The sequence below is a fragment of the Telmatherina bonti genome (assembly GCF_933228915.1).
Source record: "Telmatherina bonti genome assembly, chromosome: 24".
Classification (NCBI taxonomy): domain Eukaryota; kingdom Metazoa; phylum Chordata; class Actinopteri; order Atheriniformes; family Telmatherinidae; genus Telmatherina; species Telmatherina bonti.
In genome coordinates, this window is record NC_136633.1 from 20,824,209 (window position 1) to 20,852,085 (window position 27,877).

A 27,877-nucleotide genomic window follows, 5' to 3' on the forward strand; every position below is an offset into this window, starting at 1 on the left:
AATAGGCAGAGGGTGAATTGTCACTCCCAGGAGAGCTGCGGCTCTTTTCCCAGCCGACCCAAACGCTGCACACCCTTTCTCCAAAAGAAAGGGATTGTTCAATGGCATATGTGGGGCACACAGACCCCCGTATTTAAACACCCTGTCACATTAGAGACTTTATCAAACACGTATTAACACATGCTTGAGTGGATATACCTGATAGTTTAGTTGGTTGTTTTTTTTTTTGTTTTTAAAAAAAAAAAAAAAAAAAAGAAGTCTGATTGCTACTTCTTCGTTTTCCTTCTCGAGGTCACTGTCTGGGATGGGCTGCCAGCAAAATGTCCAAATAAACCGGCATTTACGCTATTTCTCACGTTTCCCTTTTATTAATATGCTTCAATAACATAAAGGGAATGTGTGTTAGAAAATTAAAGCATGCCACAATAGAAATAAAAAAAATACTTACAGTGAAATAAAAGGGATTCACAAAGAGGGTCCTCTCTTCTTCTGTGTTTTCCAATGGGAGTTATTATCCCTGCCAAGCGGGGAAAAGAAGGAAAACTTCCGATACGTCTAATTATTTAGTTTAAATGGGGAATATATTCAAAACTAGCCATTGTCCTCACGTTTCACACGCTGCCTCGCCTGCAATCCACAAATCTGCTGCCATTCCCATTCTTCTCTCACGCAGCTGCCGAGGAGACACGCTGCGCGTCTCCGTCGTTTCCTGTCCAGCCCAGGAGCGGACGCTGCCTTCAGGGACCGTCGGAAATGTCTCATTCTAGAGCTGGACAGGCATGACCTCGCCAAAAGACAGGGCAGATTATCCGGGGAAGAAAAGAAGTAAAGATAGAAAGAAAAAAATCAACTTCAGCAATGTGATTTGAGTCTGCAATCTCGGACTTAAAAAAAGAAATTAAAGAGGAACATATCTACACATGTCAGAAAACATAAGGGAAACAAACAGATGAAATAACTATAACACAAAATAAAAGAAAATTTCTAAATTGTTTAAAGAAACACGAGAAAAAAAGTCAACAAAGCTTAAGAGGGTTTATGGAAAAACAAAACAAAAAAAAGAAGCAAACAACAGTACAAAATGTTGTAGACTGTGTTTAAAAAAAGCTGCTAAAAATCGGAAAATTCATAATAAAACAAACAAAACACATTTCAAATATTTTAAAAAAGACAAAGTGCCTTTAGTAAGTGTATTTTCTTATTTGCTGTTGTTTTGTCATCAACATAGTTGCTAATAACAATGCGTTTTTCTAAAAACTGCATTTTCTTTATTGCACATGATATGGCCAATAAGCCACCGCAATTTATATGTCATTTTTACAGTCAAAAGAGAGCATTTGAACGCAGCATCAAGCACTCAAACGCTTTACACTACTTTAATACAAATCTGGATGTATTTGACATCACTTAAATATGTTAAGTGCTCTGAATGTAAAGCATTCAGATTAGTGCACACTGGAGTTGCTGTTGAAGCCCACCTAATGCCACCACCTCCCCCAAACAAGAGGTGCACGCTCCAGATTAGGAGATTATTGTTATCCATATGGACACATGGCATTACTAACCCTTCAATCCCTCTCTCTCACTCATTGACTTGGAATTACTCACTGCCTTTTTTTTTTTAACAGTGCTGTAATCCCCACTTCACAATGCTAAGAGTCTGTCACCATGTGTTGCTATAAACCATACATATTCCCCACCTTGTAATGGACTCTATCACCTGCGGGATGGTCATAAAATAGATGCACTGCCACTGTTAGAACATGATTTTATGAAATAACTTGCTTATCTCTCATGTTTGTTGGAGACTTTACTTGCAGCCTGGTAAAAATTAAGTACTTTGTTGCCATCTTGTGGAAGCATCATGCCGATTGCCCCAACAAGTATTTATTCTTTCATGAAAAACCACCAGATTGAATCATCAGCATGGGAAAACTGTCTTTCACAGCCTGTGTTTAATCTGTGCTCTGTATTTACATGCTCGTTACGCAATGACTCATAAGACTCAGTACCAGTTTTATTCATTTCTCATAAATGCTTGTTCTCTTTCAGCATTTCCTGCAGTGACATGGGAGTCCAAAATTGTCAGTTCAATCAATGGTAACTTTTTCCACATGGTATCCAAATGGGGTTTATTTCAAGTGTTTTCTTTCTTTTTTTTTTTTAAAAAAAAAATCATATTATCATGGATAAAACCACCAGTCTTTATTCAGTTATGTAAGATAGCCTAATTGGTGGTGGATAATGGCAAAAACAGAGTATCTGCTTCTAATGTATGTTTTTGTGCTGTTCATGTTGGTTTCGTTTCCTTTATAACTGCATAGTTACACCAAATATCACAAAGCACAAAACCAAAATACTTTGTTTGGTGCTAAAGTAAAATAGTATATACAATGCTTCATTGTATGCATCTCACAAAGAATAATAAATAGCAGAAGTGATCTGCTGCGAATAAAATCTAACAACACATTTGCTGTAAGAGGTTACAAACTCTGGAAGAGAACGGAAACTTCAGAGGAGGAGGTGTTTTCTGCCACAGGATGTTTTCTCTCAAGAAGACTGTATTTGAGGTTCAGTCACCACGTAGGAGTGCTTCACTCAGAGGTAAATTGAGGATATGAGGCAATAAAGCACAAAGAGCGCATGCAAGGAGCCACACTTGATGGTATCAGAGTGGCAGGGGAGATGCAGTGGCACCGAAGGAGTTTGCTGCTTGAGCTTTAAGGCTGCTGGTGATGATGAGGAAGTATCGCCACGCCGGAGACGAGTCTTTGCAACAAAAGGAGACCATGATGGGAGTTTGCTGGATGCTCGTGATCCTCCTGTGCTGTGTGTCGTCTCATGCTACTCAGTGTCCAAAAAGCAACATCAGATACGGTAAGCTTAGTTTGGATCAGAAATGTTTATATATTTTAAGTTTAGTATCCACTTAATGCAAATAATTGTAAGGAAACTCAATGAAAAAGATGTAAAAAGTTATTTCTAGGCTTTAGCACATGTGATTACACTGCAAAAACTCAGCCTTAAAAGACAAGAAAAAAATATACAAAAATAAGGTAAATGTTGCTTAAAATGAAATAAATTATCTGCCAACAGAACAAGAAAATTTGGCTTGTCAAGATTTCCTAAAACAAGTAAAAATATTCATAAAACAAGAGGAATTCTCTGGCATAAAAACTAAGAATTATCTCACCTTTAAAAAAAAAAAAGAATATGTGGACTCAGTTTAAGATTTTTAATCTTACTTAAATTTGTTTTTGCAATGTACACCTCTAATTATCAGTGTTTTAAAGCTGTAAATGTTATTTGTAGGTTCAAATAATCATCTTAATTCTGCTTAAATGCATGTTTTCTGATGAGATAAGATAAAACAAACCTTATTGACCAGTAGGAAATTAGTCTTGGGATAAAATGTGCTGATGCAGCAGCAACAGATTAGTTAAGAGCCCAAATTCTAACACAAATATGTGCAGCAAAAGCATGTAAATAACAACCTTGTGAGTGAGAAAAATCAGTAGCTGACTCAAGTATCCCACTCACACAGCAGATTTCTGCTCTTCAAACTGCTGCTGGTATAAACTAACTTCCACTGTGTGGGAGGCGTTGAAGTGAAATGTCTTGTTTCTAAGCTTAAATTTCTGTAAGAGGAATTTAAATAAATGAATCTTTTGCAGGAGAAATAAGTTAATGAACGCATGAAAATACCATTGGATGATTTCGGAAAACCTTTGTCACATTTTCTCCACAGAGCATCTGAAAATTTACTGCACACCTGAAAAGAGCCTTATTTCTGTGTTTGTGCCGTGCCCCAATGTGACTGCTGGCGATAAAACCTATAAACTTTACAACGACCAGAGGATGATTCACAACTGCAAGCTGACCAATGGAACAACTGAAAGATGTGAAGCGGAGAATGGCACAAAGCTGAACGTGCAATTCCAACATGAGAACAATTCTCCGGGTTTCAGAGTCAATGCCACAAGCGAAGCCATCTTCACGTGTGAGGGCGAGCTTTATTACCCTCCTCCCTTCAGACAAATACCAAATGAAGAGGTGGTCCTAATTTACACAGAAGGTAAATATTCTCCAGACATCCTCGGATGTAAAGATGCAGGATTGTGGGTGCATGCAGTGAAATTTTACTAAACATTCCTGTTTGCATCTCTTCCAGGACATCGCTGCCAGTGTGAGAAAAGCAGCTGTAAGGAAAATGAACCAGTAAGACAAACATTTCCATGGATCTGGATTACAGTGGTTGCACTTCTCAGCTCCTACAGCCTTGCAGTCACCATCGGAGCAGGGATCATTTGGGTAAGAAATTCCTAAAGCATGTAAAGCGATTCACATTTTCACATTGTCTTGTCTCTTTGTAGCTAAAAACGTTGCTTCATAAGATGCATAAAAACAAAGACTAAATGAGCCGATAGGAGCTTCACCAACATTACAAGCAAATGAATCAGTTACTGGGATTTTTTATTGCTTTACAAAGATTTAAATCCAGATAATTATGGTTTTTATTCCCCGTTGAGTTCAAGATTTTGCAGTTACTTGATATAAAGCAAAAACAGTGATTGATTAAAGTTAAGAAACCCTAAATTATCACCTTGTCAGCAGCCAATGATGGATTTTTTTTGGTTTCCTACTCAGAAGCTCGACAAGATTTGATTCAATTTAATTTTATTGATGACAAAAAGTGAACACATGTATCCCAAAACAGGCTTAGAAGAAGAGGTGAAATAAAGGATTTATTTCCTCTCACAAGTTTCTGTCATGCTTTGTAGGTTTTCATCATCACGCAGATTTTTCGTATCTGTAAAAGTTCTGCAGTTTATTATCTGTTTGTTTTTTTGTAGTTGGATGTGAGCTTGTTATATACTCACTAAATGTTTGCCTAAAAGTTCGACAGCTTAAATATGAACAGGTGATTCCACTATGGACCAAACAGCTTTAACTGGCCTTAAAAAGGAATAAAACACCTTTTTACATAATATTAATAAGTGCTGCAGTAACATAAAAAATATTTTAGATAACAATTTTAAAACAATATAGCTTTGGTGGTGACTTTACAGGTAATATTTGCATAATTAATTGTACCTGAGTGCATCATCAGGGTCTCAAAAACTGAATATGCATTAATGCTCATTATTACATCATAAGAATGAAATATCCGTATTTTGTTGATATTACATATAAAATATTGGAATTTAATCCGAGCTGACTAAATGAACAACTTTTGAACATGTTTCAAATGTTCTCCTCTTATAGGTTGAGTATATTTCACTTCCAGTCGATGCTTTGAGCTACAATAACAATGTAGAAACAGTCAGATATAACAACAATCTGAATAATATTACAAAAACTTTAACAATAAACATGTTTAAGATGCTTCGTCAAAGTGTATCTATTGTTTTGCAAAGAGCCATATGAGGCATTTTTCCATTTTAATATAGTTTATGCAGACTGAAAATGGCTAAGACAATCTCATTAGCTTCATCAAATCTATTAATAATTGGGAGATTCTTTTTGTTTTTCATTTACCCATGAGCTTCTTTCAGTCTTAAATTGTGGCAAATGCAAAAAAAAAAAAAACTTCTCCAAGCTCTCCAACATGTCTTCACTTCACAGTTAAAGGCTGTTTTACGTTGATTCTAAATGAAACTTTTTTGTCATTGTCCTGCAGTTCAAACTGAGGAGCGCCGATGGCCAAAACGACTACATAAACACAAAACCCGTTCCATTCCGGCCCCGCAAGAATAAAAACAAGGTGCAGAATCCCATTCCACGATACTTGTGATGGCTCACACCTCGCTGGATCACAGCTGACCCTCCCCCACATGCAAGGCACCTTTTTGTAGCAGCTTATTGTCAACATTATATGTGATTCAACACGCTGATTTTCGTTACTATACTAATATTGTCTACACAGCAAAAGCAGCAGTTCCTGTAGAATAGTGGGTGTATGACACAATAAAAAAGCAAAAGAAAAAAAGTTTCTGTTTTGCTCACTTCCTTTCTCACTCGCTCACTGTCTCTGACACAGATTTGCTGTTGGGAACCCCTCTATATGTGGTTGAAACAGAAGGTGGTATGTGAATGAGGGGATTTAACCACATTTAAATGGTTTTTACAACCAGTTACCTTGTAGATTAACAGTGACCACAGCTTTAAAAAAAACATACAACAACAAAACAAGCAGTATCAAACTGCCATCTGCACATCCTTCAAGAGGTGAACGCTTCTCTTGGTTTGCAGGTGTTCAAAAAAACTCTTATTTCTAGGAAATAATCAAAGATCAGAAGTTATCGTCAGTGGAAAAGATGTCAAGCAGATAGACAAGGAGCAGCAAGCACCGAACAATAACAAGCTGCACCACTTCCTGTCTCCCGTCTTAAAATATTTTTTTCTTTCCTAAAGCGTTGTGCAGATGTCGCTGCTTCAAAGGCGCTCCACCTTTACCTTGCTCACCTTGCAGTTTCTGTAAGCACCCATGCTGTTTTTACTGGTTTCATTCAGCAGCAACAGCTACCACAAGCAGCACGTGAACCGACGCGCTGTTTTGGGACTTGGATCATTTTGAGTCGGCGCTGATAAAAGCTATCATGACAATTAACAAGGAGGCGATCACTTTTAATACTTTAATGTATTTGTGTGTTTTCCATTACAAACTTTTGAGTCGCGGATCAGAACTTCAAGATCGCAGTTGTTGTTTTAGGTTGTGTGGTCTGGAAAAATCCGTCCTCTGAGGTTTTCTGTCCTCTCTTCCTCAGACTCAGATTGTAGATCCTTCTCCGTCACCTGAAGGACAGGATTAAGACAAAAATCTTTTATCAGCTGAAGCATAACACAAGTGATTAACTTGGTGTCTAAAACCATATGTGAATGTAAATTGGAAAAAACATTTGTTTTTTTATTCACTTTAAATGTAAGTAAACTTCATTTTCCCTTCTTCATTTCAGTATATTATTAATACATGTTGGTAATAAACTGATGAATGTACTTTTTTTTATTATTACAAACTGATTTTGATAGTCACAAAAACAAGCAGGTTAAGAACCAAGTGAAGGGACAAGAGTAGAAAAAAATGCTGGTGAGTCTCACTGGAACAGGAGTGTATCCCAGGGTCTTCAGGTGACGGATCTTGACAGCAAAGCGACCACGGGGTTTGGACGTGCCGTAGCAAAAACCAGAGGAGGGAGCGTAAATGACAGCTATTCTAGAAATTTAAAAACAAAAAAAAAAAAAATCACTTGTCTGCCTTAAAGAAAAAAAAAAAGGCAAAATGCAAATTTATGTCCAGACATGAGTGGAATAAAAACTTTTTTCATTTGACACACGTTTAAAGGGACACTGCGTAACTTTTGATCCAAACATAAGACTAAACGTGAGTAATAATGGATATGGGCATACAGATCTCGATACGTGTCGGTGATCCGAGGGGGTTGCTCTCTTCAAAAACCAGACATTGTAACTTTACAGGTGCGGATCCGTGTCTCATGGGATCATGTGACCTGCTGTATTTTGCTTCACGGCTTCCCCTCTATAAACACAGAAGGCTTTTTTTTTTCTTTTTTTTTTTTAAATGAATGTTTGTCATGGCTGAACGGAGAAAGAAGGTGAAAACAGAGGAGGTCAGAAAGAAAAAGCCTGAAAGGGATCGCTCCAGGGTAAAACCACGAGTCCACCTTGGGAAAGGATTTGGTTGCTGGAGTCTGATGAAAGAACAAAGTGGATGCCAAACCCACTGTTTGCCCCTTGGTCTGTCTTCACATCTTTCATCCACTATTTATGCAAAACAACGGCAGTAAGCGCCTGATGAGCTGCAGAATGTTGCAGTATATATCTGCAGCTTTATTTTGCTGTTTAGTAAAAGTTAAATGCGGCTAGTTGAAGCTAATCGGCTACAGACCAAAGCTAACGTGACTCCCTAAACATTTGGTGCAAGTTGGGTTGGTTTACATGCAACAAATGCAAAATTAATGAGGAAATTCAAGAGTATAAAAAAATTAGCAGGTTATAGCCGAAAAATGACAGCAGCACATGGCCTCTTTAGTGTCACTGATTTCATTCGCTGTTCAAAAGGAAGAAGCTGCTACTATAATATCACATCAGCTGAGGACTAACGCTGATGTTTCATCTCAATGACTTATTTACATGAGTTTTACCAAAGTTACGGCTTCATTTTACACTTAAAATGATCATTTATAGTAAAGACTTTGATTTTTTTCTGACATGGTCAGTGGCCAAAAGTTACACAGTTTCCATTTAATTATATCAAAACAGTGTAAAAGAAGGAAGGACAATGAAATAAGCGTCCCTGTCAAAACCTTCAGAATCTGAAGAAATAAAGAGGATAAAGTGGTTTTTGGTGGGTTCTGTTCACAGATTTGCTGAAAATCAGCTTCTTTCACAGACATGCACTCATAACTTTCTTTCTGGACAACTAGAAATAAAAACTGTAATTGTAATGCTGAAAAAAATATCAGAAACTTCACAAAAAGGATGATAAATTACTTTTTCTTTTTTTTTTTTTTCTTTGTGGATTCTGTTCCTCACTGGCACAGAGCAGACTATCGCTGAGATGTGCCAAATTCAGATTTTTAATGTGATGGAAGATATAACTTTGTTGTTTATACCTTGAAGCATTAACAGAATTAATGGAATAATTCCCAAGATCAATCTCTTAGCATTAATGTGGCAACTTTGACAACTTTAATACAAATCCTAAATGCATCAAATGTATTTGATAAATGTAGGCTATATTTATTATGTATATATATGAAATATACTATAAAATTTCACAGAAAAGTGTGGTGAAATTGCTGTGAGTTCACATTTAACTGCTAACAACTTTAAGCTGAATCCATCAAAGTGTTTATCTGTTTATCTAAGATCAGTCTTCATGTGTTTGAAGAGTCAGTTTGGGTTTCTATGCTGAGAGTAAATGAAACAATTTCACTCAGACTGAAAATTTACTTAAACTTTGGTTCGAAAACTTGCTACTGAAGAAGAAACTAACTCCTACTGAAATAGTTTTTATCAGCACTCTACAAAGATTTCCCAGACATTTATATGACAGAACAACTTGAAAAATAGAGCCAAATATGTTGTTTTGTGAATGTCCTGCTGCAGGTTTGTGGAAGATTTGGTGAAATTTGTGTAACCTGGAGGCCTCCAACACTTTAACGAAGCCGAATTTTCCTACATGTTCCTGCATTTTACACAAAGGTAACCGCACAAAGCAAAAAATAAATGGTTCAGAAATGTATACAAATTCCTTTCACCAGCATATAATAAATGATATATGAAACTTAATCTGGTCTTTATATTGGTAGGCTAATATATTAACTTTATCTGATGCAAAACTGCTGATACTGGGGACCCTCATAAACTGATGTTAATTCCTCTTCATATTTCAGTACATCATTACATTTTGGGCATGTTGGCAAAAGGCAAAATCTAACTATTAAGTATCAAATAACATAAATCCAAAATAAAACCTTAAACAGCAAGAAAGAAATGAGTACATGAGATGGATAATGAAGATGATGCATGGAATTAAATTAATGCTGTGGGGGTGTCCCTTGAGAAGCTAAATGAAAGAAAAAAAAAAGGTATATAGGGTGAAGGTTTATTTGCATAAAAAACTTGAAAAGTGCAGAAAAATGAAAACATTCAAAGTCAAAGAAGTTTCCACAACCCAGCTACTCAAACTAAACTTTTTAAATGTCTAAAATCGGTAAAAATGATCATACAAAACCTCTTCATTTTATGATGACTTGTAAAGGAATGATAACATTTACCCTTTTACACAGCCTTGTTTAGGTCAAATACACTATAGTGGCACTTCGTTTCTCTTCTTTACCAATAATGAATTTGACTCCAACATACACCAAAACACTTCTTCCTTATTCTTTTGGAAGGTAAAATTTGCACAAATGGGGGACTTGGAGTGACTTGGGTAAAAGAACAAAGAAAGGTTTTCTAGTAAATTAAGCCTACTTGATCACTGCAGGCATGCATTAAGCTACAGACGCTAACACAACAGTGGAAAAGATTATTTTTCAGCAACATTTTCATGGAACAAATTAGCCATTTTCATTTGAACCCTTTAAAGGTCACAGTTAGAGAAAAGCAAGAGAAAATGTTTCTTTGCCATTTTTTATATAAATCAATCATTTTCAACAAATGGTTAGGATACCAGTTAATACTCTATAACAATAAAAAATGGCCAAAATTAAATAGTAATTACATAAACATTTCATTTTGACATTACACACCCAAACCAAGTAGTAAAGACGGCTCAGGTAGGTTTATCTCCACAAATGTTTTCGTAAATTCATCATAGCCACTAAAGATTTGTCCTACTAAACAGTAGAGCAGGTTGTCAGAGGTCATATAACTTTATATCAATACAATCTGTAATGCATTTTAAACCATTTTTAAATAATTTTATAACTTTTGCAGGTTTCAAATGACTGTAAAAACCCTCCAAGTTGCTTTCAACACTGTCTGCATGCATCTGAATTCAAGATAAGAGGTTAAATTAAATATCAGCTGAAATAATGAAATGAAAATACTTTATTAAGCCCCGAAAGGAAATTGAAAATACTGTTTTTAATAGAACTTCTTCAACCATGCTGAGTTAAAGTGCAGCCTGCATGCAATCTGTTGCATGGTAATTTTGGAATCTGTCATTTGATGTTAGCCGTCGCAGCATACGTCAATGCCTGACAGTGTCGGAACAGAAAACCCCACCTTCTTACCATCTGCACTGTCAGCATCAGACTTTACCAAACGTGACACAAGCACACATACAGATCATTAAAAAAAAAAAAAAAACCCACTTTCTTGAGGTTGATTTTTGTTACAGAATCAACCACAAACTGCAGCTGGAATCTTTTTACCTTTGACTGCTCTCTGCTGGAGAGAGCTCTGTCACAGAGCTCCGGTTTGGCACACGTTTGGTTATGAGACCATCTAAAGGCAAACAGAACCAAAAACAACACTTTTTATATCTTTAATTCAAAATTTCAGATTTAAAAAATTTTTTAAAAAAGAAGGTAATTTTATATTTACCTATAATATAAATGTTCTCCACCAGCACCGTCTCCTGCAGCCTTGTATCTGCCTGATCTCCCAGCACTTTCTGCAGCCACAGTGAGAGCCATGGATTAACTGTTTGATGGTTGGGAGTGAAGGTTCCCAACAATGACGTGGGGACAGTCAGGGACTGAGGAAGATGAGGACGGTCAAAACGGAGGCACGCATCAATTGTCCGAAACATCATCTCCTGTTCCTTTGGAAATTTGGTTGCTGAGAAATAGAGGAATATCATTACGAAACAAACAAAAATGCAAAACAGAGGCAGATTTGTGTATGTGTGGGTTTATTCCACTCACCTAGAAGTTGTTCTACTGTACTACTTTGCAGGAGCTGCTCCAGCAGCGCCGCTGGGAAGTGGCCCATCACACACAGACCGTAGACGGCCTTTAACAAGTCAAACCCCGACATCTTAGGCAAATAGGACACAAGGGCATCGCTGAGACAATCCAGGAACCTGAAGCAAAGAGAAGTAAAGGAAAAACATCAAACTAAGAAAAAAAAAGTAGAGGATCGCAGCATGCAGAGATGCAATCAGAGCCTGATGGAAAAGATTTCTTCACAGATAAAGGGATGTAAAAAATACAAATGTTTCCACTTTAAGCCATACAGAAACACCTGACTTTTGTTTAATTTCTTGTAGCTTTTTTTTTTTTGCTTTCACTCTGAAATAATGTGAAAAAAGTTAAGGGCACTACATGGAAAGAGAAAGAGGCTGTGTTTTAACAACACCCCAAAGAAATGGAGCTACTTCAACTTTGAGGAACAAGACAATATGAACACATTGAGGGACTCCTGAGGAAATATAAAGCACATTATGCATAAACAATTCACTCCTTGGCAGAAATGACTTGTTTTAAGCATTTGTACAACTTTCCACCGTTCACTTATATGCACTTGCTCGGCCGTTTTCACATTTCTCTCATAGACAATTCTTCCAGTTGTTTTCCATCAAACTCTGAGGCAGCAATGCAATCCCAACCTATAACACTCCCAACACCATGCCTAACACTTGACATGATCCACCAAAAACATCTTTGATTTTTAATGGAGAGAACACGTTATTTCAACCATGCCTTGACAATTATTGGCAGTTTTGTTCACACTTTTTTTTTTGTTCTTGAGTTCCCCCCTCCCGCTGTTTTGTCTTTTTTTCCTCTTTCATACACATGCAACTTATTCTCTTTCAAACTGTCCATCCATCTCTCTGACACCAACAGATCTATCCAATCTTAACAGAAAGCCAATAAGCAAAAGTCAGCTGACGCTGAGCAAGCTTATTAGTAAAAAAGGGGACATACTGCTGTCTTCTGTCCCGTAGATCATAGTTAAGAGAAGAGTACACCCTGAGGACACACAGAAGGTCTTCAAGTGTCAGGGCATCAGGGTTGGCAATCATTTTCCCAGCATAGGCCTCCATTAAGGCATCAGGACAGAAGAGAAGGTCTTCAAACACAGACAGCAAGAGGCTCAACTAAAAACAGAGAGAGTTTGTTGGTAAAAGACAAAGTGGTGAGCAATCACTATATCTAAATTTCACACAAAAACGCACCTGTTTATTAGTCCAAATGTCCAGTGTGAAAGCGGTATATTCTGAAATGCCAGTAAGCATATCTACATCTCTGTAGAGAAGCTCCTTACAGGAAAGCAGCACGTCATATAATCTATTAAAAGGGATGCCATGAAGGTTTTCTACCAGAGAAAACAGATGTTGAAATAAACATTTAAAAAAAAAAAAAAAAGTTGAATGCCTCCATTACAGATAAAAAAAAAAAGAGAGACAACGATTAAATATATGCTAAAGCTATTTTTGGTTGTAAACATTTTACCTGTGATTTTTTTACTGCACACTTGCATTAGTGGCTTGGAGTAAAAGCCAATTTTTGCCATTGTATAGATCATGTGTTGGGCGTTGGGAAGGCTGAACTGGTCTGCCATTAATAAGGCCTTTTGCTGAAATAAACAGTATATAAAACACATGGGATGTGTTTTAAAGAATGGATGCAGATAAAAACAGAAAAGAAAAACAGTGTTTTTGTTATCAGGTTAAAACATGTATGCATGAAAAATATAATCAGAACCAATGCTCAAACACACTTCCAGTTTCCATTTAAGCTCTTTAGAGGCATCTTTTCCCAAAATACGCATCACGGTCTGAAGAGTCATTACTTTCTGAATTCCAGGCAGCTGGGCTTCAAAGACTAGCCTGAAACACCAAAAAGAATAATCAATGTAAATTTGAAGCATACAAGAATAGTACTGACCTTTTCTATGATTTTTCTAAAATATTGAACCCTTCTATTTATTGCTCATCATTTGATACCTCACGCCTTCCTTTAGTGCATTCACATTGGCACTCTCCTCCATATGTTCAAGACAGGAAGCCAAAATAGACAGACCCTTCTCATCAAAGCTGTTCAGTTTCTCCTGTTGGTGCAAAATGAAAGGCATCAGAGTAGAAAGCAAAACAAAAATGCTGCTGGCATGAAACCATCTTTGTCTGCTAGAAGGCAACCTCTGACTACCTACCTGACAGGCTCGAAGGAAAGTCTGAACCACACGGCTATGTTGAGGCACACCCAAATTGACCATGCTCAAGAGAGAGTAAGCGATGTCATCATTGCGCATGCGATTAACAGAATTCAACGCCTTTTGCAGAAGCTTGTCAAATGCTTGATGTTCAAACATCAGCTGCAACTCATAAGGTCGCTTATCATCTGACATTTTCTTCATGCTGGACCACATTTTGGTCAAACAGTTGCTGACCTGGTGTCCTGTAAGAGAGTACTTACAGGTAAGGTCTAAGACGTCTGACGGGGAGTCACAAAGTTGCAGGTAGTCTGTGAAAGGGGACCTCTTCGGTTTCTGCTCTGAGGCTACCTCATCAAACTGCATCTCAGCAGGAAGCGACAGTTTAGAGGAGAGATGTTTTCTGTCTTCCAGTTCATCACTGTAATTCCTATCCTGTGAGAAAAACCTTACAGCACTGACTAGACTCCTGTGAATGGATTTCTGGCTCTGCCTGGAGCCCAAAATATGTGCAAACTGTTGTAAGGTGAGAAAAGATTTGTTGTCAGCTGTTGTCACCTGGAGACCACGCTGTTGCCATAGAAACCTGCTGCTGCAAAAGCGCAGGGACCATTTAATGACTTTTTCTGTCGCCCAGATGGACATAATGTGGCTCAGTCAAGGTTGAAGGAAATCTAAACTGTAAATAAAACACAAATATGGACAAATTTACTTCAAAATAAACCGCACGTTTAAATACAAACACCGTATTTAGAAAATGATAGGAGGTGGTAATAAAAACAAAAATATCAGTCTTCCAACTACAGTTGGCGTTAAGACATCAATAAACGTATCTACTTTTTATTATTGTCTAGAAATATTGTCAAAATTAAAAAAGAAAAACAGTTAATGAGTAATATGACTACAAGCCTAAAAAGGTCAAGAGAAAGCTACGGAAAGACAAGCTAACTTTCTTTAGCTAATTTATATATCCACCCAGAAACATACAAATAACCACTCTAAAACAAGACATTGTACTTGCCACTCCACCTTAAGTCTGAAAGAAATCGCTTCCAGGGAGGTCAAATAAAGCTAAAGAAGCTTAAAGAGTCCGTTCATGTTAGCTTTCTCACATGCAGGTTTGTTGAGTGTGCACCGCTATATTTCGTCCCCATGTAAACGTGTTCCTCACTAATGTGAAAACAACAAAAAAATTGTATTCAGTGTAAATAAATGTGTTCAACACACAAAATAAATTACATATTCACAGTCTAAAAATTCTAACAAATATCATCACACTTCCTGATATTGTTTTGTTTTCATGTGTTTTCTACACCGACTCAATAACGCACAATGTCCAGTGTTTCCTAGCAACCGATGCTTTCCGCATAGCATGGCTAAATTTGTGCTTGCTGGTAAAGTTTGATTCCAGTGATTATGTTCTGAAATGTGTCTGCATTTTGTTATCAATCTCTCATTTTCCGATTATTACATCTACAGGCAAGGCAGACTGCCCTTATTATGCCAAAGCGGAACTTTTAGCAGAAACTTTGCAGCGATCTCTGCCAAAGTACAGGGTCCACAAGATATCCATCCTGCCGGGTGAATGGGAGGTAATACTTGTTTTTTCGTCTTTTTTAAGTGTTATACTTTTCAAATTTCCAAATCCATTCTATTGTTGACACAAGATATCAACTGTCACTATTGTAAGTATTTTTATATTCGTGGTTAAAAGATGTAAATCTAATAAACAGATAAACAAGAACAGCAGCGTTTTCCTTTACATTATGACTAAATTATAGTTATATTCCTTTGAAATGCATAATTCCATATGTCCGAATAATTACAAAAGCAATGGAGGAAATTAATTAGGAAAATTCAAAAGGCAAAAGAGATTACATACATAGTCTTAAGGTTTGCAAAAACATGCAAATATACACTTGAATATACATTTATAAACATTTTTAAATGAAACTACACAATAACATTTTTTGTTTTGTGTCTAAAATACACTGTTTTTCAAATCATAACACAAAAACATTTGGATTTGATGTTTATTGCGCAAGATTTTCCTTGTGTTGTTTCTCTTGTCTCTTTAGATCATAAATAACAATTTCAGACAGATTTGATCATAGGTTCCCCAGGGTAACTGAGTTAAAAAGAAACTATTAGTAAACATCTTCCACATTATTAAAGAGGTGACAGTTTTAGAGCAGCATGGGGGATATGAAAGATCTTTCTGCAAATTGAAAGGTGTGAAATTTACTTATTACTGTACCTATTTCTATTTACGTTCCCATTTATTATTTCTTTCATTCTTTAAGCTGTTCTTTTTTTTTTTTACATATATATATATATATATATATATATATATATATATATATATATATATATATATATATATATATATATATGTTCTTTTTTTTTTTTTTTACATATATATATATATATATATATATATATATATATATATATATATATATATATATATTATGCTTCTTTATTGAAGCTCCTGTATTGCCTCTCTAACAGGAATGGCTGGATTCCACCTGCAAAAGAAATGGCTGGAAACATGAGAGCTCTCCTTTGGTTTGGAGGGAGTTGGTGGAGCAAGGAGGCAAAGGGATGATCTTAGGGGGCTTTAGTGACTTCTTAAAGCACTGCCAGGTAGAAACTGAGCATTTTCTAGCTGAAAATCGCTTCTGGACACAAAAGAATGGTTCTGATTTGTGATTGTTCAGGACTACTACGGCATCACATCCGACATGCCCACAGAAATTATGCTGAGAATTGCAGCAGAGAACCTGGAGACCCAGATAAGCCTCGTAGAGGAAGAGAAGCATCGACTCAGTCTTATTCAACCTCTTCGCATATGGATCACAGGGTAGGTTAATCTGGAAAAAAAAACAAGCATGCCTTAAGTGCTAAGAATCTCAGTTTATAGATGTGTTTTTCCAGTGCTCTCAGCCCAACATCCTGCATTTTGATCCCATATCTTTTGACTGGTGAAGTGTTCCCCAAAGTTGCTGCAATCAGCCTTCACCTCTTGCAGCTAAACGGAGATGAAGAGGAATTAGAGGAGCTGAGAGAGGAGACGGAGGATCTGGCACTTGCAACACTGCGTGAGGTATCACTTTCAGAATGTTTTAATGGCTGGATTGTGTCAGAAAAGTCATTGAACGGTATCTCCAGGTGACTGTTCACACTGGTCTGGACCAAGCTTTCCAAGAAGCAGATGTCATCGTCCTGCTGGATGATTTTACCGCAGATGGAGAGAATGGAAGTGATGAGGAGAAGACGCGGAGAGTGAGGAGGGAAATCTCAGAGCGGTACCGAGAGTACGGGAAACTCATCGACGCACGGGCCAACAAGCAGGTGAAGGTGATTGTGTCTGGAGACTCATTTATCAACCTGAGATGTTGGCTTCTTGCGGACAATGCAAGCTCCATTGACAGCCACCAGATTGTTGCCCCGGCAACACAGCTGGAGAATGAAGCCAGGGCTATCATTGCTGAAAAAATTAAAGTGAAGTCATCAGGTATTTTTTTTTTTTTTATGTTTCCATTTCATTTTGACACCAGAGTCTTAGAAGCCTGATTGATCTTCTCGATTTTTATGCCACAGATGTCACAGATGTCATTGTGTGGGGAAACATCAGCAGCATTTTCCACATCGACCTCCAGAGGGCGAGAGTTTTCAACTATGATGGGCCAATCAAAGGGCCGACTTTCTTTTCCCAAGCAGTCCTCAAGATTTGTCATGACAGGTCAGCTGCAAAGGGAAAACTAAGATTTTTAATGATTAAACTAATCTTACAGTTTAATTATCACCAATTAGTGAATGCAGCCTGATAAACAAACGTAGGTTTGATCTTCTGAGTCTTCAAACCCCAAAACTGTCCACCAAAAAGATCTCTGCTGTGGTTTCAGCCTGTGCAAACACTGCTTGCACAATACGTCTGGCCTTACAATCTGCGCTGTGACATGCCAAAAAGGCTCTCTGACTCTCTTCCCAGGAAGTGGCTGGAAACAGAATTTCTACACCTGGTGCGTCGCCGGCGTGAAGCAGTGACTTCGGCGACAGGCCGAGCAGCTGCTGCATCCACCGCAAATGGAATCCTCAGAGTCTTGAAGGCGTGGAATGGTGCTGGCGGTCCGGATGAGGTCTTGTCTGTGGGAATACTTTGCCCAGGTCAGATCAGGATTTTAAATCAGAAATCTGCATCCAATTGATTTGTTTTACAATATGTTTTGGTTTTTTTTTTTACTTCCAGGCATTTATAACCTCCCAGATGACATCATCCTGTCGTTTCCAGTTACAATCAGAGACGGGAAATGGTCCCTGCTGCTTAATGTGAATGTTGGAGACGAGCTGAAGGAGACACTTAAGATTTGTGCAAACGAACTGCAACAGGTTTGTCACAATACTGAACCGAGTTTGGCACATTTTAAGCAAGTATTACGTAATAACAGCTTGTTTCCATTTTGTGCCAGGAAAAAGAAGTTGGATCAGAACAGCTGCATCAATAAAGACATTTAACCGACATCAGAAAAAGCTTTCGTCAAAAACAAACAAAATATGCTCAAAGGTCAGAAAACTTCAATGCCCACAACTTGTTTCAGTTTGTGCTTTTATTCTCTTTACTTTGACAATTGGAGTTGTAGTTTTATTCGACCAGTTTCATGACAAAAGACCTTCACTGCTTCGGAAAACTCTTCCAACACGGCTGGATGTTCAGACGTAAAAGATCAAACTGAGTACTTTGTGGAAAAAGGAGAAATTAGAAAATATATTCCTTTTTTTTTTAAATTTTACAGTTTGTTAGTTCATATATATATATATATATATATATATATATATATATATATATATATATATATATATATATATTCAATATTCAAGAAGCAGTATTTAAGCATAAAACACGACAACTTTACACAAACTAGTCTCTTAACGTCGTTTTCTACATATGATGTAATCACTCACCCCCCATCTCCATTAACAGCTGGGCTGGCTTCAAAACATCACATTTTTTATTCCCGCTGTTGGTGCTGAAATATCAAACAAACTGAATCTAATGGGATCTTTTATCCTAAAGAGTCCAAAATAAGTCTGTCTTTTTTTTGTTTTTCCTGTTTCACAAATTGTGCAGTACTTTGTCTGCTGACAAGGAGAACTGGAACAGAGTGCTGTTTTTTTACATGCAGAAAATACACTTTCCTTTTTTCTTTTCTTTGCATTTCTACACTATACACAACTGGGGGAGAAAAGGAGAGGTTAGTACAAATACAGCGCACTAAGACAGGTCAGGAAATGGACACATATTCTGCAACGTTATATTCACTTTGTACAGCCCACCCCTGAGATTTGGATGCCGAGTGGTTTAAAAAAAAAAAAGCAAAAATAGGCCTTTCCGTACAATCAAATGCAGATTCTTTCTTAGTCTTACACTTGCGTCGGCCGAATATAGCATGTTTAATGAAAGTAATGATTCTTTTAAAAAGAAACTTTAAAACTGACCTCCGATCTGGATGCATGCTTGAGGCACCGCATGCAAGAACAAAAGGAGGCTGGCTTTTTTATTTATATCCCAATGACGACCATACAAACAGGCCTAGCTATCGTTTTAAAACATTTTTAGACCAGGAGAAAATTCAATCACATGGATTAGTTACACGTGGATGTATGATCTGAATTCTATTCACAGATGTCAGTAAAAAAAAAAAAAAAAAAAAATGTGGCATCCATCACAGAGAGGAAACACACGGACTTCTCTCCCATCTTGCCTTGCATGAGGTCACTTATGTGTATAAGTTTACCAGTTACCAACATCCATGAATGTCAAATATTACATTTTCAAGCAACAGGTGACTTAATGTTTCAAAAGTGTAAAACTCTTGACGTACATTTCGGGATTAATCTTTTCCTCCTCCAACTCTGGGAATCTACAACCTTAAATCCAGATGTATTTGGTGTGATTAAAACACAATCATTATGGGTAAAGTTTCACTAGCTGGGCATTAAATTAAATAATTTATAGTATATATTAATAGTTATATTGCATTTCCAACATTTCAACTCTCCATAAACCATCTAAACAGGCATCTGCTTCTTGATGAAAGCATAGCGTTTGGGTTAACCTGGAAGCTAAGGCATCAGAACATAAAGGCATCATTATTGTAACCTGGAGAACGCGGTTTAAAACAGGCTTGGATTTGACATTTTATGCAACCAGAAACAATAACGATGTCTCCATAACTCTTAACCCAAGACAAGAAACAAGTCAGGTACCAAAGCTTAGCAGGCTTTAGACATATGAGGCTATGAAAGCAGAACGCGCCAAGTATCTCAACCATCAGCCGCTCCATCGCCAGCCAACAGTATTAAATGCCAAACTCCTTGATTAATGTGTTGGATATAGGGGTATGTATCTAATGTACTTTTTAAACATACAAATAAACAAAAAAAAAAAAAAAAAACAGTTGAATGTGGAGGTGAAGGGAGGAGCTATGACTGAGGATGTTGAGGAGATGGAGGTGTGTCTGGAGCTCCTCCCCCCGCTTGTCTGTCCAGTCCCTCATCCAACTGCTCCAGTTCACTTTGGTCCAAAAGCTCAAAGTCCTCTTCTTCGGTGGGAACTAGTGTGTCGTCCGGGAAGTCCTCGCCAGTTCCGCTTTCCGGCGTAACCGCTTCCTCCACGTCCTCGTCAGGTCCTAGTGCCTCAACTGTAGTGTCAGCGGTGGTGTCGGGGGATAGAGCGGGGGTGTCCAGAGCGCCCGGTGGGGATTCAGTGGGAAGGAACTCAGCCAAGGAGGGCTCCTCGCTGGCCTCGCCGGAGCCCAGCAGGGCTGACAGAGTGTTCTGCACAACGGTGGAGATGGCCGTGTTAACTATCTCTTGACTCAATGCCTCCAAGGACCGCTGTGCACTCTCGGTTACCGCAGTTCCCTTCTCCTCTCCCTCCTGCCTGTGTGCTTCCTCCCGTACGCCCGCAGCCGGCAACATGCCCTCCTCAGCTCCGGGTGGTCGTCCATGTCCGTTGAAATGCGTGTTAACAAAGTGCAAAGGTGAGGCCAGGTGTTGGATAAGGAGGCTGACGGGACTCAGCGGCTCAGCTTCTGACTGAGCACCGGCCTGGACTGCGTCTCCTTGGCCTGGAACTCGCAGAGGAAAATGAAGCAGATTGTGGTCGATGGATGGAAACTCCTCAACCGAGGGGAACTCAGGGAGGTCGCGCAGGTAGGACTCCTCTGGATCGCTGTGTAAACTCTGCTGGTCCAAGTCTGAAACAGAAAAGAGATGATGGAAGAAAAAACAAACACAACCTCATCAAACTGCGATCAAGCGAAAAGAAAATAAGACTTACCCTCAGAAACGTCAGTGAGTTGAGGAGTGGTGGCTCTAGACACAGAGAAGCCCCCACTCTCCAGTATGGACACCTCTTCATCAGACAACTCCGAGTCTGTGATGGCCATGGCCAGAGCCGTAGTTTTCACATCCACCTGGCGATAACAGACATGCATCAATCACTCTTTCCACAACAGTGAAAAACCTCAAATATCAAAGTTATTTTAAAGGGTAAATGTGTAAACATGGCTGACATTGTGTCTTCTTGAATGTGTACTTATTTGTGTACAGAGGGTACTAGCTTCACATGCAATTATTTGTCCATTTAGAGACACCGTAGTGCATGTTACTTTTTTAAAAATCAAACCCTGCCAGTTTTAAGGGCATGGTTTGATTTGAAATTCTGATTTTACGTGATAAACTATTTAAGTATCTTTAAAAATTAAGAAATTTGTCATTTTTAGTAAAAAAAATTTGAGCCAGGGTGATTTAGTTGAAAGGTTCAGCAATTCATGACAGAAAAATCTCATATAAAAAAAAAAAAAAGCCTTTTCAATAAGTATTTAAATATTGAATATATATATTTTTTTTTTTAAATTGAAGAAATTAGTCATTTTTAGAAAATTTGAGCCACGATAATTTAGTTTAAAGTTAATGACAGAAAAAATGTTTAAAAAAAAAAAAAAAAAAAAAAAAATAACCCCCACCTTTTTTAATAGGTATTCAATCAAAAATCTTGTTTTTCTTCTCTTAAAATGAGTCATTTATGACTCATGAATGTTTGTACCTTTTTTTTTTTTTTTTTTTTTTTTTTTTTTTAAATCAAATCAAATCAGTTTTACAGGCATAGTTTGATTTTGTGTGATGAACTATTTAAGTATCTTTAAAAAATTAAGAAATTAAGTCATTTTTAGTCTGAAAATTTGAGCCAGGGTGATTTAGTTGAAAGGTTCAGCAATTCATGACAGAAAAATGTCATTTAAAAAAAGCCTTTTCAATTAGTATTGAATCTATAATCTTGTTTTTCTTCTCTTAAAATGAGTAATTTTTGTGTACTTTCATCTAGTTGACATTAAAAACAGTGGTTTGAATATGTGAGAATCCATGTCAAGTAGATAGAAATGACTCATTTTAAGAAGAAAAACAAGATTTTTGATTCAATACCTATTGAGAAGGCTTTTTAAAAAAAAAAATAAATAAAAAAAATTTGTCATTAACTTTAAACTACATTGGCTCAAATTTTCAGACTAAAAACAACAAATTTCTTCATTGTTTTTAAGATACTCAAATATTTTATCATGTAAAATCAGAATTTAAAAATCAAACCGTGCCTGTAAAACTGCTTGAGCTTTGATTTCCATCAAACCCTGATGGCTTCACTACGCAACATTTCATCCAAGCTTGTACATGAAAAAGAAACGAGCAAACAGCACCGACCTCTACTGTTCAGCCTTACTTCACTGCACTGTGTTCAGTGTTGGTATGCTACAACGCACTTTAATAGTATGTCGACATACACGTGCAAATAGTAAAGCCGTGGTTTCTATATTATTCTATTCTAAGTCATTTAGCAGAGGCTTTTATCCAAAGCGACTTACATATGAGTGAGAACAACACAAGCATGAAATCAAACAGTAGAGGACATCGTAGGAAGGTGCTAGTGGACTGTCCAGTTGGACGCAGATCCTTCCATGAAGTGCTACCGGCAGGATTTCCGTCTGTTTGCCCGCATGGGCGATGAAACCTTTACTGCGCTTCACCAAAACTTCACCAAAACTGCTCCCGGACAGTTTTCAGGCATGTGCTCATGCAAGCCTTCAGCAGGTGCCTCAAGATGTATTTTGAACAGAAACTCATGATTATTGGCTGAGTTTTTATCGCTCTGACATCTAAGGTGCAGATAACTAGATGTAGCTACATGCCGCCTTTCTTTTAAGATGTGAACAACCCTGGGAACATCTACCCGACATAACATACAGTTCTTTAATGAACTGACCTGCAGGTTTAGACAGCTTTCAGTTGTTTTAAAGGAATGTGGTCATACAAGAAAGATAATCCTTTAAGTTGTAAGACACAGCACTGTTTCATGCCACTGACATGACTCCACGTTCAGAGGTCAGTGCTGACTTCAGCACTCCCTACGTAGCACATTACTGCAGCTGTGCTGCTTCCTGTGGTGATTTGACATTTTTAAGCTGAATAAATACTCTTATGTATGTATTAATATTTAATTTCTCAGCTGTGTGTCCCTTACTGTTGGAGCAAAGCAAGACAACTCCTCCTCCACTTCACTTTCACTCTCAGTTTCTGCTCTTGGCTCGTCTCCCTCCTCCGCCTCCTTCTTTATCTCTGTTAAACAAAAACAAACGCACACGCTCAACATGCTACGAAGGGGAAATGTACAATCAAGTGTTGTATTATGGCCACACATATTAAAAAAGGTGCTCCAGTAACACTCACTCCTCTTGTCGTGCTTGCGGTGCTCCGTTTCTCCCTTCATGCTGTAGTCCAGCTTCATCAGGATCGGCTCCAAGCCAGTGTACATCCTCTGGATGAGTTCATGGTATACCACCAATGGCCACAGCAGCACGCTCAAGACTGAAAAGGTGATTACTTTATTAACTGGATTCCTTTTACACTTTTTAAAGACGCACTACAGAAAGTTTGCCACTTCGATCAACGGTTAATTCGGCATCCAGCTTGCATCCTACCTGACTAGTTAGCTCTCTCCAACCAGCAGCTCTGTTGCTGGTCCTAAACTGTGGGAAGGAGCTTCCCCTCCACATTAAACAAACTTATCTTAGGACGCATTGTTATTCCTTGGCTTTTAACCCAGTGTGAGTCTGCTTCTGGTCAGTGTGTTATATTTTGGATTTATTTACTATTTATGTATTTTGTTTCATTATTTCATTTCTTTTTTTTTTTTTTCTTGTATTGTTTTATTGTGTTATTTATTTATCTCGTAATTTTTGGCTAATGTGCAGCACTTTGTCCCAACTTTCTTTGTTTTAAAGGGTTTTATAAATAAAGGTGAGTTAAAGCAAACGACAGTTTTACAACGACTCTTTTTATCTTCCTGCATTTCTTTGCTGAATCAGCAACAGTTCAAAACAGACAGTATTTTTATAAAAGTTTTCAAGCGTCCCAGATGAAAAAGTTGTATAGTTGTGTTTCCCTGCCTCAGAACGCTGCAGGGCAGCAATCCCTACCGAAATGCACATGATAGATGTCACCGTGTCATCAAACGAGTCTGGAATGCGGAGTTTTAAGGTCAAAAAGTTACGTAATGTGTCTTTAAGTCATGATTCTTCAAATGCAATAGAGGAAGGACTGCATTTTACCGATTTACAAACAAAGCACTGCTGTGTCTATTAAATCTTTAAAAAGACAATTCTATATAGAAATCAATGTAATCAGATTAAACTTTATTTGTACAGCCCTTTTCATGCTGAAGCATATCAGAGTGCTTAGCAACATAAACAGGTTCACACTTAAAAACACACACGCACACAATCCAACCCTTCCCCGTGACCTATTAACTTCAGGATTCTGTCTGTGTATCTGGTTTATCACACCACTGATTGCTATCTTTACCTATAACCACATACACTCAACCAGACAGTCAAGTAGACAAGTAATGACTCACCTATAATATAAGAGATCATGATTCCTGGTACGTAATGCCCAACAACAGCAAGCACAAAACAGCCGCTGCACATCATGACACAGAACTGGGAAACAAAAAAAAGACAGATTTTTAAATAAAAGTGTTCACATTTCACTTTAAAAAGATGTAAAAATTCCTGACAGGCTGCACACCTTGCCGTGGTTTTGCTGCTTGTACTGCAACATCTCCTGGAGGTACAGGCAGCAGGTCAGGTAGCTCTCAGCAAGGTGATGGCTGAGCTCAGGAATACTAAGCAGACGCTGCTCTGAGCTCATTGTTTCACTGTGTTCAAACCACAACGCACACAAAAACAAACACGAGAAGACTAAATTAACACGTGTCAAAGAAAACAAATCTGTGCTTAAGGTGTTTTAAGTTATGCTTGGGGAGTGGAAGCGTTCCTGGTTCACTAAACGACATATTTAAGAAGAATGACGTTAAAAAAATGAGAAATAGTTTGGATTGTTAAGACTTAAGTCAAAGAAAAATCTCCTAAACTTGTTGGATACGCACCTTTGTACAGGGCGAGCCTCTATGTGTTGCACTGCAGGAAAGAAAACAGAAAATGACCAATAAAGACGACTGAGGAGAAAATCAAGCACTCAAACACTGACTGGAAGAGAGGAAACCACAGAATTATTTATCCAGAGTAATGCACATAACAATGCCACATATATTGTCAATGGCTATGCCTACTCATTTGGCCAGGTCGTTGCTATGGGAACGGCCATTCACAGGTTGGCCCTTGCATCGCAGCCATTTGGCTGTGGTGCGGATCTGGGCCAACCCTGAGTCGTGGCCGTTCCAGTGGTGACACGCTCTATGGTTATGGGTCAGCTTGGTGTTAAAGGATCCCCAGCATATTGTTTCCTCAGTTTGCCAAGCCAGATGTTTATTCTTTTCATATTATTATTGTTTAAGAGACAGAAGATTACTTTAGAGTTCTGCCATGCAACATGGTATTGGGAGTGTGTTCAGTGAGTGTGTGTGTGTGAATGATTGTGTCTAGTTGTTTTACTTTTTTTTTTTTTTTTTATTATTATTATTATTTATTTCAAACACATATATAATACAAAACAAGGATGCACATTTGTGTAACATTTTACCTTGTTTGAGAAGGAGCAGAAGGAAGGCCAAGGCTTATTTAAATACTACTCCTTATTTACAGTCTAATTTACACCGTTATATGGCTATATACACAGTTTACATACTGAAAGTCATCAGCCAGATGGCAAAATATAAAGCAGCAAAATAAATCATGAATTTTCTTCTTTAATATATTTATCCCCCCAAAAATTTTCTCGTATATTTTTTAAAACTGAATAATGTTATTACATAACTTTAAATTATCACTTAGTCCATTCCATAAAGTTACTCCATAATGGAAACACATCTGCTTTTTAGGGCGGTGCGTGCATATGGTTTCTGTAACATAGCTTTACCTCTCAGATTGTACACAGCAACTCTGTCTTTAAACATCTTTTGTATATTATGTCATCTTTTTACTTTGAACATAAATTAAGCTATTTTAAACTGAACCAAGTCACAAAATCGATCCATTAAACCTGCATGATTGATAACCCTTATGGCCTTTTTGTTTTGTAGAATAACTAGTCTTTGCAAAGTAGTCTTAAATATGGTCAAATAGACTTCCACACAATAATTGAAATATGGTCATACTACAGCATTGTATAAGGTAATTTAATATATATATCTACATTTTGCTAGAATACCAACACTTCTGGCTATTTTTCCACACAGGTAATCAATCTGAGGTTTCCAACTCAGTTTGTCATCAAACTTTAATATATGTAAAGCATTTTGCGCTACTTTAATAATTTTTTCTTAGATTTGAATGGAAGGCATGGACTCACCAGTAATGATGGGTAACTGGGGCTTCCATCTCTCCAGTAGCATTAGTCCCAGCAGGGACACACTCAGCAGGAAAAGGGGCCGTAGGGAGGTGGAAGACAGAAGCCTGTGAAGAAACAAAACAGATGATAAAGATGAAAACACATTGATATCAGGGCTTGCTGTCAGGTTTGCACTAGTATCAGCTGCTGTTGTTGAATTGAGGAAAGATAATGTCAGTCTGCTCCTGACAGCTGGTCAACGAGGCCTTATCAATTCAGCACGACACGATTACGAGCTTGAATTAAACTGGTAACAGGTTTAATAGCTTAAAATAACCATGTTTCTCTAATTGCCGCAACAATTTTATGTCTTTATAGAGACAACGCCACATTTCCGTGCATATAAAGTGTCTGGCAAGCTACGTTAGCATTAAGCTAAAGACGTGGGATTAACTAACTTATCTTGACATTTATTCGTAATATCCTCGCTGACATTAGCCGGTGGGTTAATGGTCTACTTCACAACAGCCTTATCAACTGAATGGGATTAAAACAGAAACTTGTCAGAGTACCAGAACAATGTGTTTAGGGTCAGGGCGACGGAGATGCTGTAAAGCGGCCTCTCCCAGACCAGCAGCCTCTGCACCCATAGCAGCGGGGCTTCGTACTGCGATAACCAAGCCTGAAGACGCTCCCGCAGACGCTCCAGCTCCGGGTTCCCGTCCGCGCAGGCTTGCTCTGACGCTCCGGCGGGGAAGAGTTCTTCCAGGCCGACCGAAGAGGGGCGTCTTCTGGCCTCCTCGCCGCTCGCCATGTTTCCCCCACTTTGTTATGTTGTTTTGGAGATCACGGGGTAAATGGAAAGAGGAGTGTGAAGCGGGATCGGCTTAAATAAACTTGCATGTCCGGTTTGGACTTTCAAAATAAGAGGATTTGTGTTACGTAATCGTCTGGGTGCCTAAAGTGGGACCACGCGCCCAAATCGGCCCGCCAGCACTTTGCTTTTGGCCCTTAACTCATTGTTTATATTAATGCCCTGCAGAGCTTGATGAAAAGACACTTTCAGTGTCATGAATCCCATTAAGACCAGACTCAGAGGAAGTTTGACTGACTCACACCTCAATGACATTGTCAGTGAGCCAGGTGCAACCCAACATGGAGACTGGTAATGACCAAAGATTAACTCCATGTTTTCCACTAAGTAACAACAACTTGCCTTGTTCCACATGCACTGTTTCTGGTTGTTGACACTTGGTTAAAGTTTACTGGCTGTAATGATTGTTTCTTGCCCCTCTAACTATGGCTTCATTGTTCTATTGCCATATTGATTTTTTATTTGCCCAGATAGGAAAAAATACAGTGTATTTGCTGTTGAACATTAATTAAAATAACTTTGTGCATT

The 27,877-nt window shown here is 38.0% G+C and overlaps 4 protein-coding genes across 5 annotated transcripts in view; 1 reads left to right on the forward strand and 3 right to left on the reverse strand.

The window, feature by feature from the left end:
* The window catches only part of raph1b (Ras association (RalGDS/AF-6) and pleckstrin homology domains 1b), a 48,781-nt gene extending 48,124 nt beyond the window's left edge, over positions 1 to 657 (reverse strand). For both annotated transcript variants that reach the window (XM_079264164.1, XM_079264163.1), the window contains exon 1: positions 449 to 657. The gene's annotated coding sequence lies outside the window, so the exon portion shown is untranslated. The remainder of the gene's footprint in view (positions 1 to 448) is intronic.
* Positions 658 to 6,676: 6,019 nt separating this feature from the next.
* On the reverse strand, positions 6,677 to 14,759 carry fastkd2 (FAST kinase domains 2). Its single transcript, XM_079264175.1, has 12 exons — positions 14,659 to 14,759; positions 13,630 to 14,308; positions 13,424 to 13,527; positions 13,198 to 13,306; positions 12,930 to 13,053; positions 12,653 to 12,792; positions 12,402 to 12,574; positions 11,400 to 11,557; positions 11,077 to 11,313; positions 10,905 to 10,977; positions 7,099 to 7,213; positions 6,677 to 6,795 (listed from the first exon to the last, which is right to left on the reverse strand). Exons 2-12 carry the CDS (start codon positions 14,272 to 14,274, stop codon positions 6,709 to 6,711), a joined length of 1,965 nt encoding a protein of 654 aa, XP_079120301.1. The 5' UTR covers positions 14,275 to 14,308; positions 14,659 to 14,759; the 3' UTR covers positions 6,677 to 6,708.
* A 242-nt stretch (positions 14,760 to 15,001) lies between these two features.
* On the forward strand, positions 15,002 to 18,137 carry mdh1b (malate dehydrogenase 1B, NAD (soluble); the record flags this gene model as incomplete). The annotated part of the gene is made up of 10 exons (XM_079264123.1): positions 15,002 to 15,023; positions 15,109 to 15,221; positions 16,141 to 16,275; positions 16,350 to 16,492; positions 16,567 to 16,735; positions 16,801 to 17,146; positions 17,233 to 17,374; positions 17,624 to 17,799; positions 17,882 to 18,021; positions 18,102 to 18,137. The coding sequence occupies 10 exons, from the start codon at positions 15,002 to 15,004 to the stop codon at positions 18,135 to 18,137; spliced, it is 1,422 nt and encodes a 473-aa protein (XP_079120249.1).
* Positions 18,138 to 18,540: 403 nt separating this feature from the next.
* retreg2 (reticulophagy regulator family member 2) lies at positions 18,541 to 27,291 on the reverse strand. Its single transcript, XM_079263754.1, has 9 exons — positions 27,048 to 27,291; positions 26,497 to 26,600; positions 25,136 to 25,166; positions 24,775 to 24,904; positions 24,602 to 24,686; positions 23,416 to 23,553; positions 23,210 to 23,304; positions 20,975 to 21,110; positions 18,541 to 20,891 (listed from the first exon to the last, which is right to left on the reverse strand). Exons 1-9 carry the CDS (start codon positions 27,287 to 27,289, stop codon positions 20,116 to 20,118), a joined length of 1,737 nt encoding a protein of 578 aa, XP_079119880.1. The 5' UTR covers positions 27,290 to 27,291; the 3' UTR covers positions 18,541 to 20,115.
* Between the last annotated feature and the right edge of the window lie 586 nt (positions 27,292 to 27,877).

What these genes read in the sequence shown, in the direction of transcription:
- fastkd2 (XM_079264175.1), bottom strand. Translation starts at nt 14,274, where the DNA reads ATGTCCATCTGGGCGACAGAAAAAGTCATTAAATGGTCCCTGCGCTTT. An exon ending in GGAGAACATTTATATTATAG is followed by an intron (nt 10,978 to 11,076) that starts GTAAATATAAAA and finishes GTTTGCCTTTAG; the next exon opens with ATGGTCTCATAACCAAACGT. An exon ending in CCAGCAGAGAGCAGTCAAAG is followed by an intron (nt 7,214 to 10,904) that starts GTAAAAAGATTC and finishes TTAAATTTCTAG; the next exon opens with AATAGCTGTCATTTACGCTC.
- retreg2 (XM_079263754.1), bottom strand. Translation starts at nt 27,289, where the DNA reads ATGGCGAGCGGCGAGGAGGCCAGAAGACGCCCCTCTTCGGTCGGCCTG. An exon ending in CCAGTTACCCATCATTACTG is followed by an intron (nt 25,167 to 26,496) that starts GTGAGTCCATGC and finishes TCTTTCCTGCAG; the next exon opens with TGCAACACATAGAGGCTCGC. An exon ending in GAGGCTCGCCCTGTACAAAG is followed by an intron (nt 24,905 to 25,135) that starts GTGCGTATCCAA and finishes GTTTGAACACAG; the next exon opens with TGAAACAATGAGCTCAGAGC.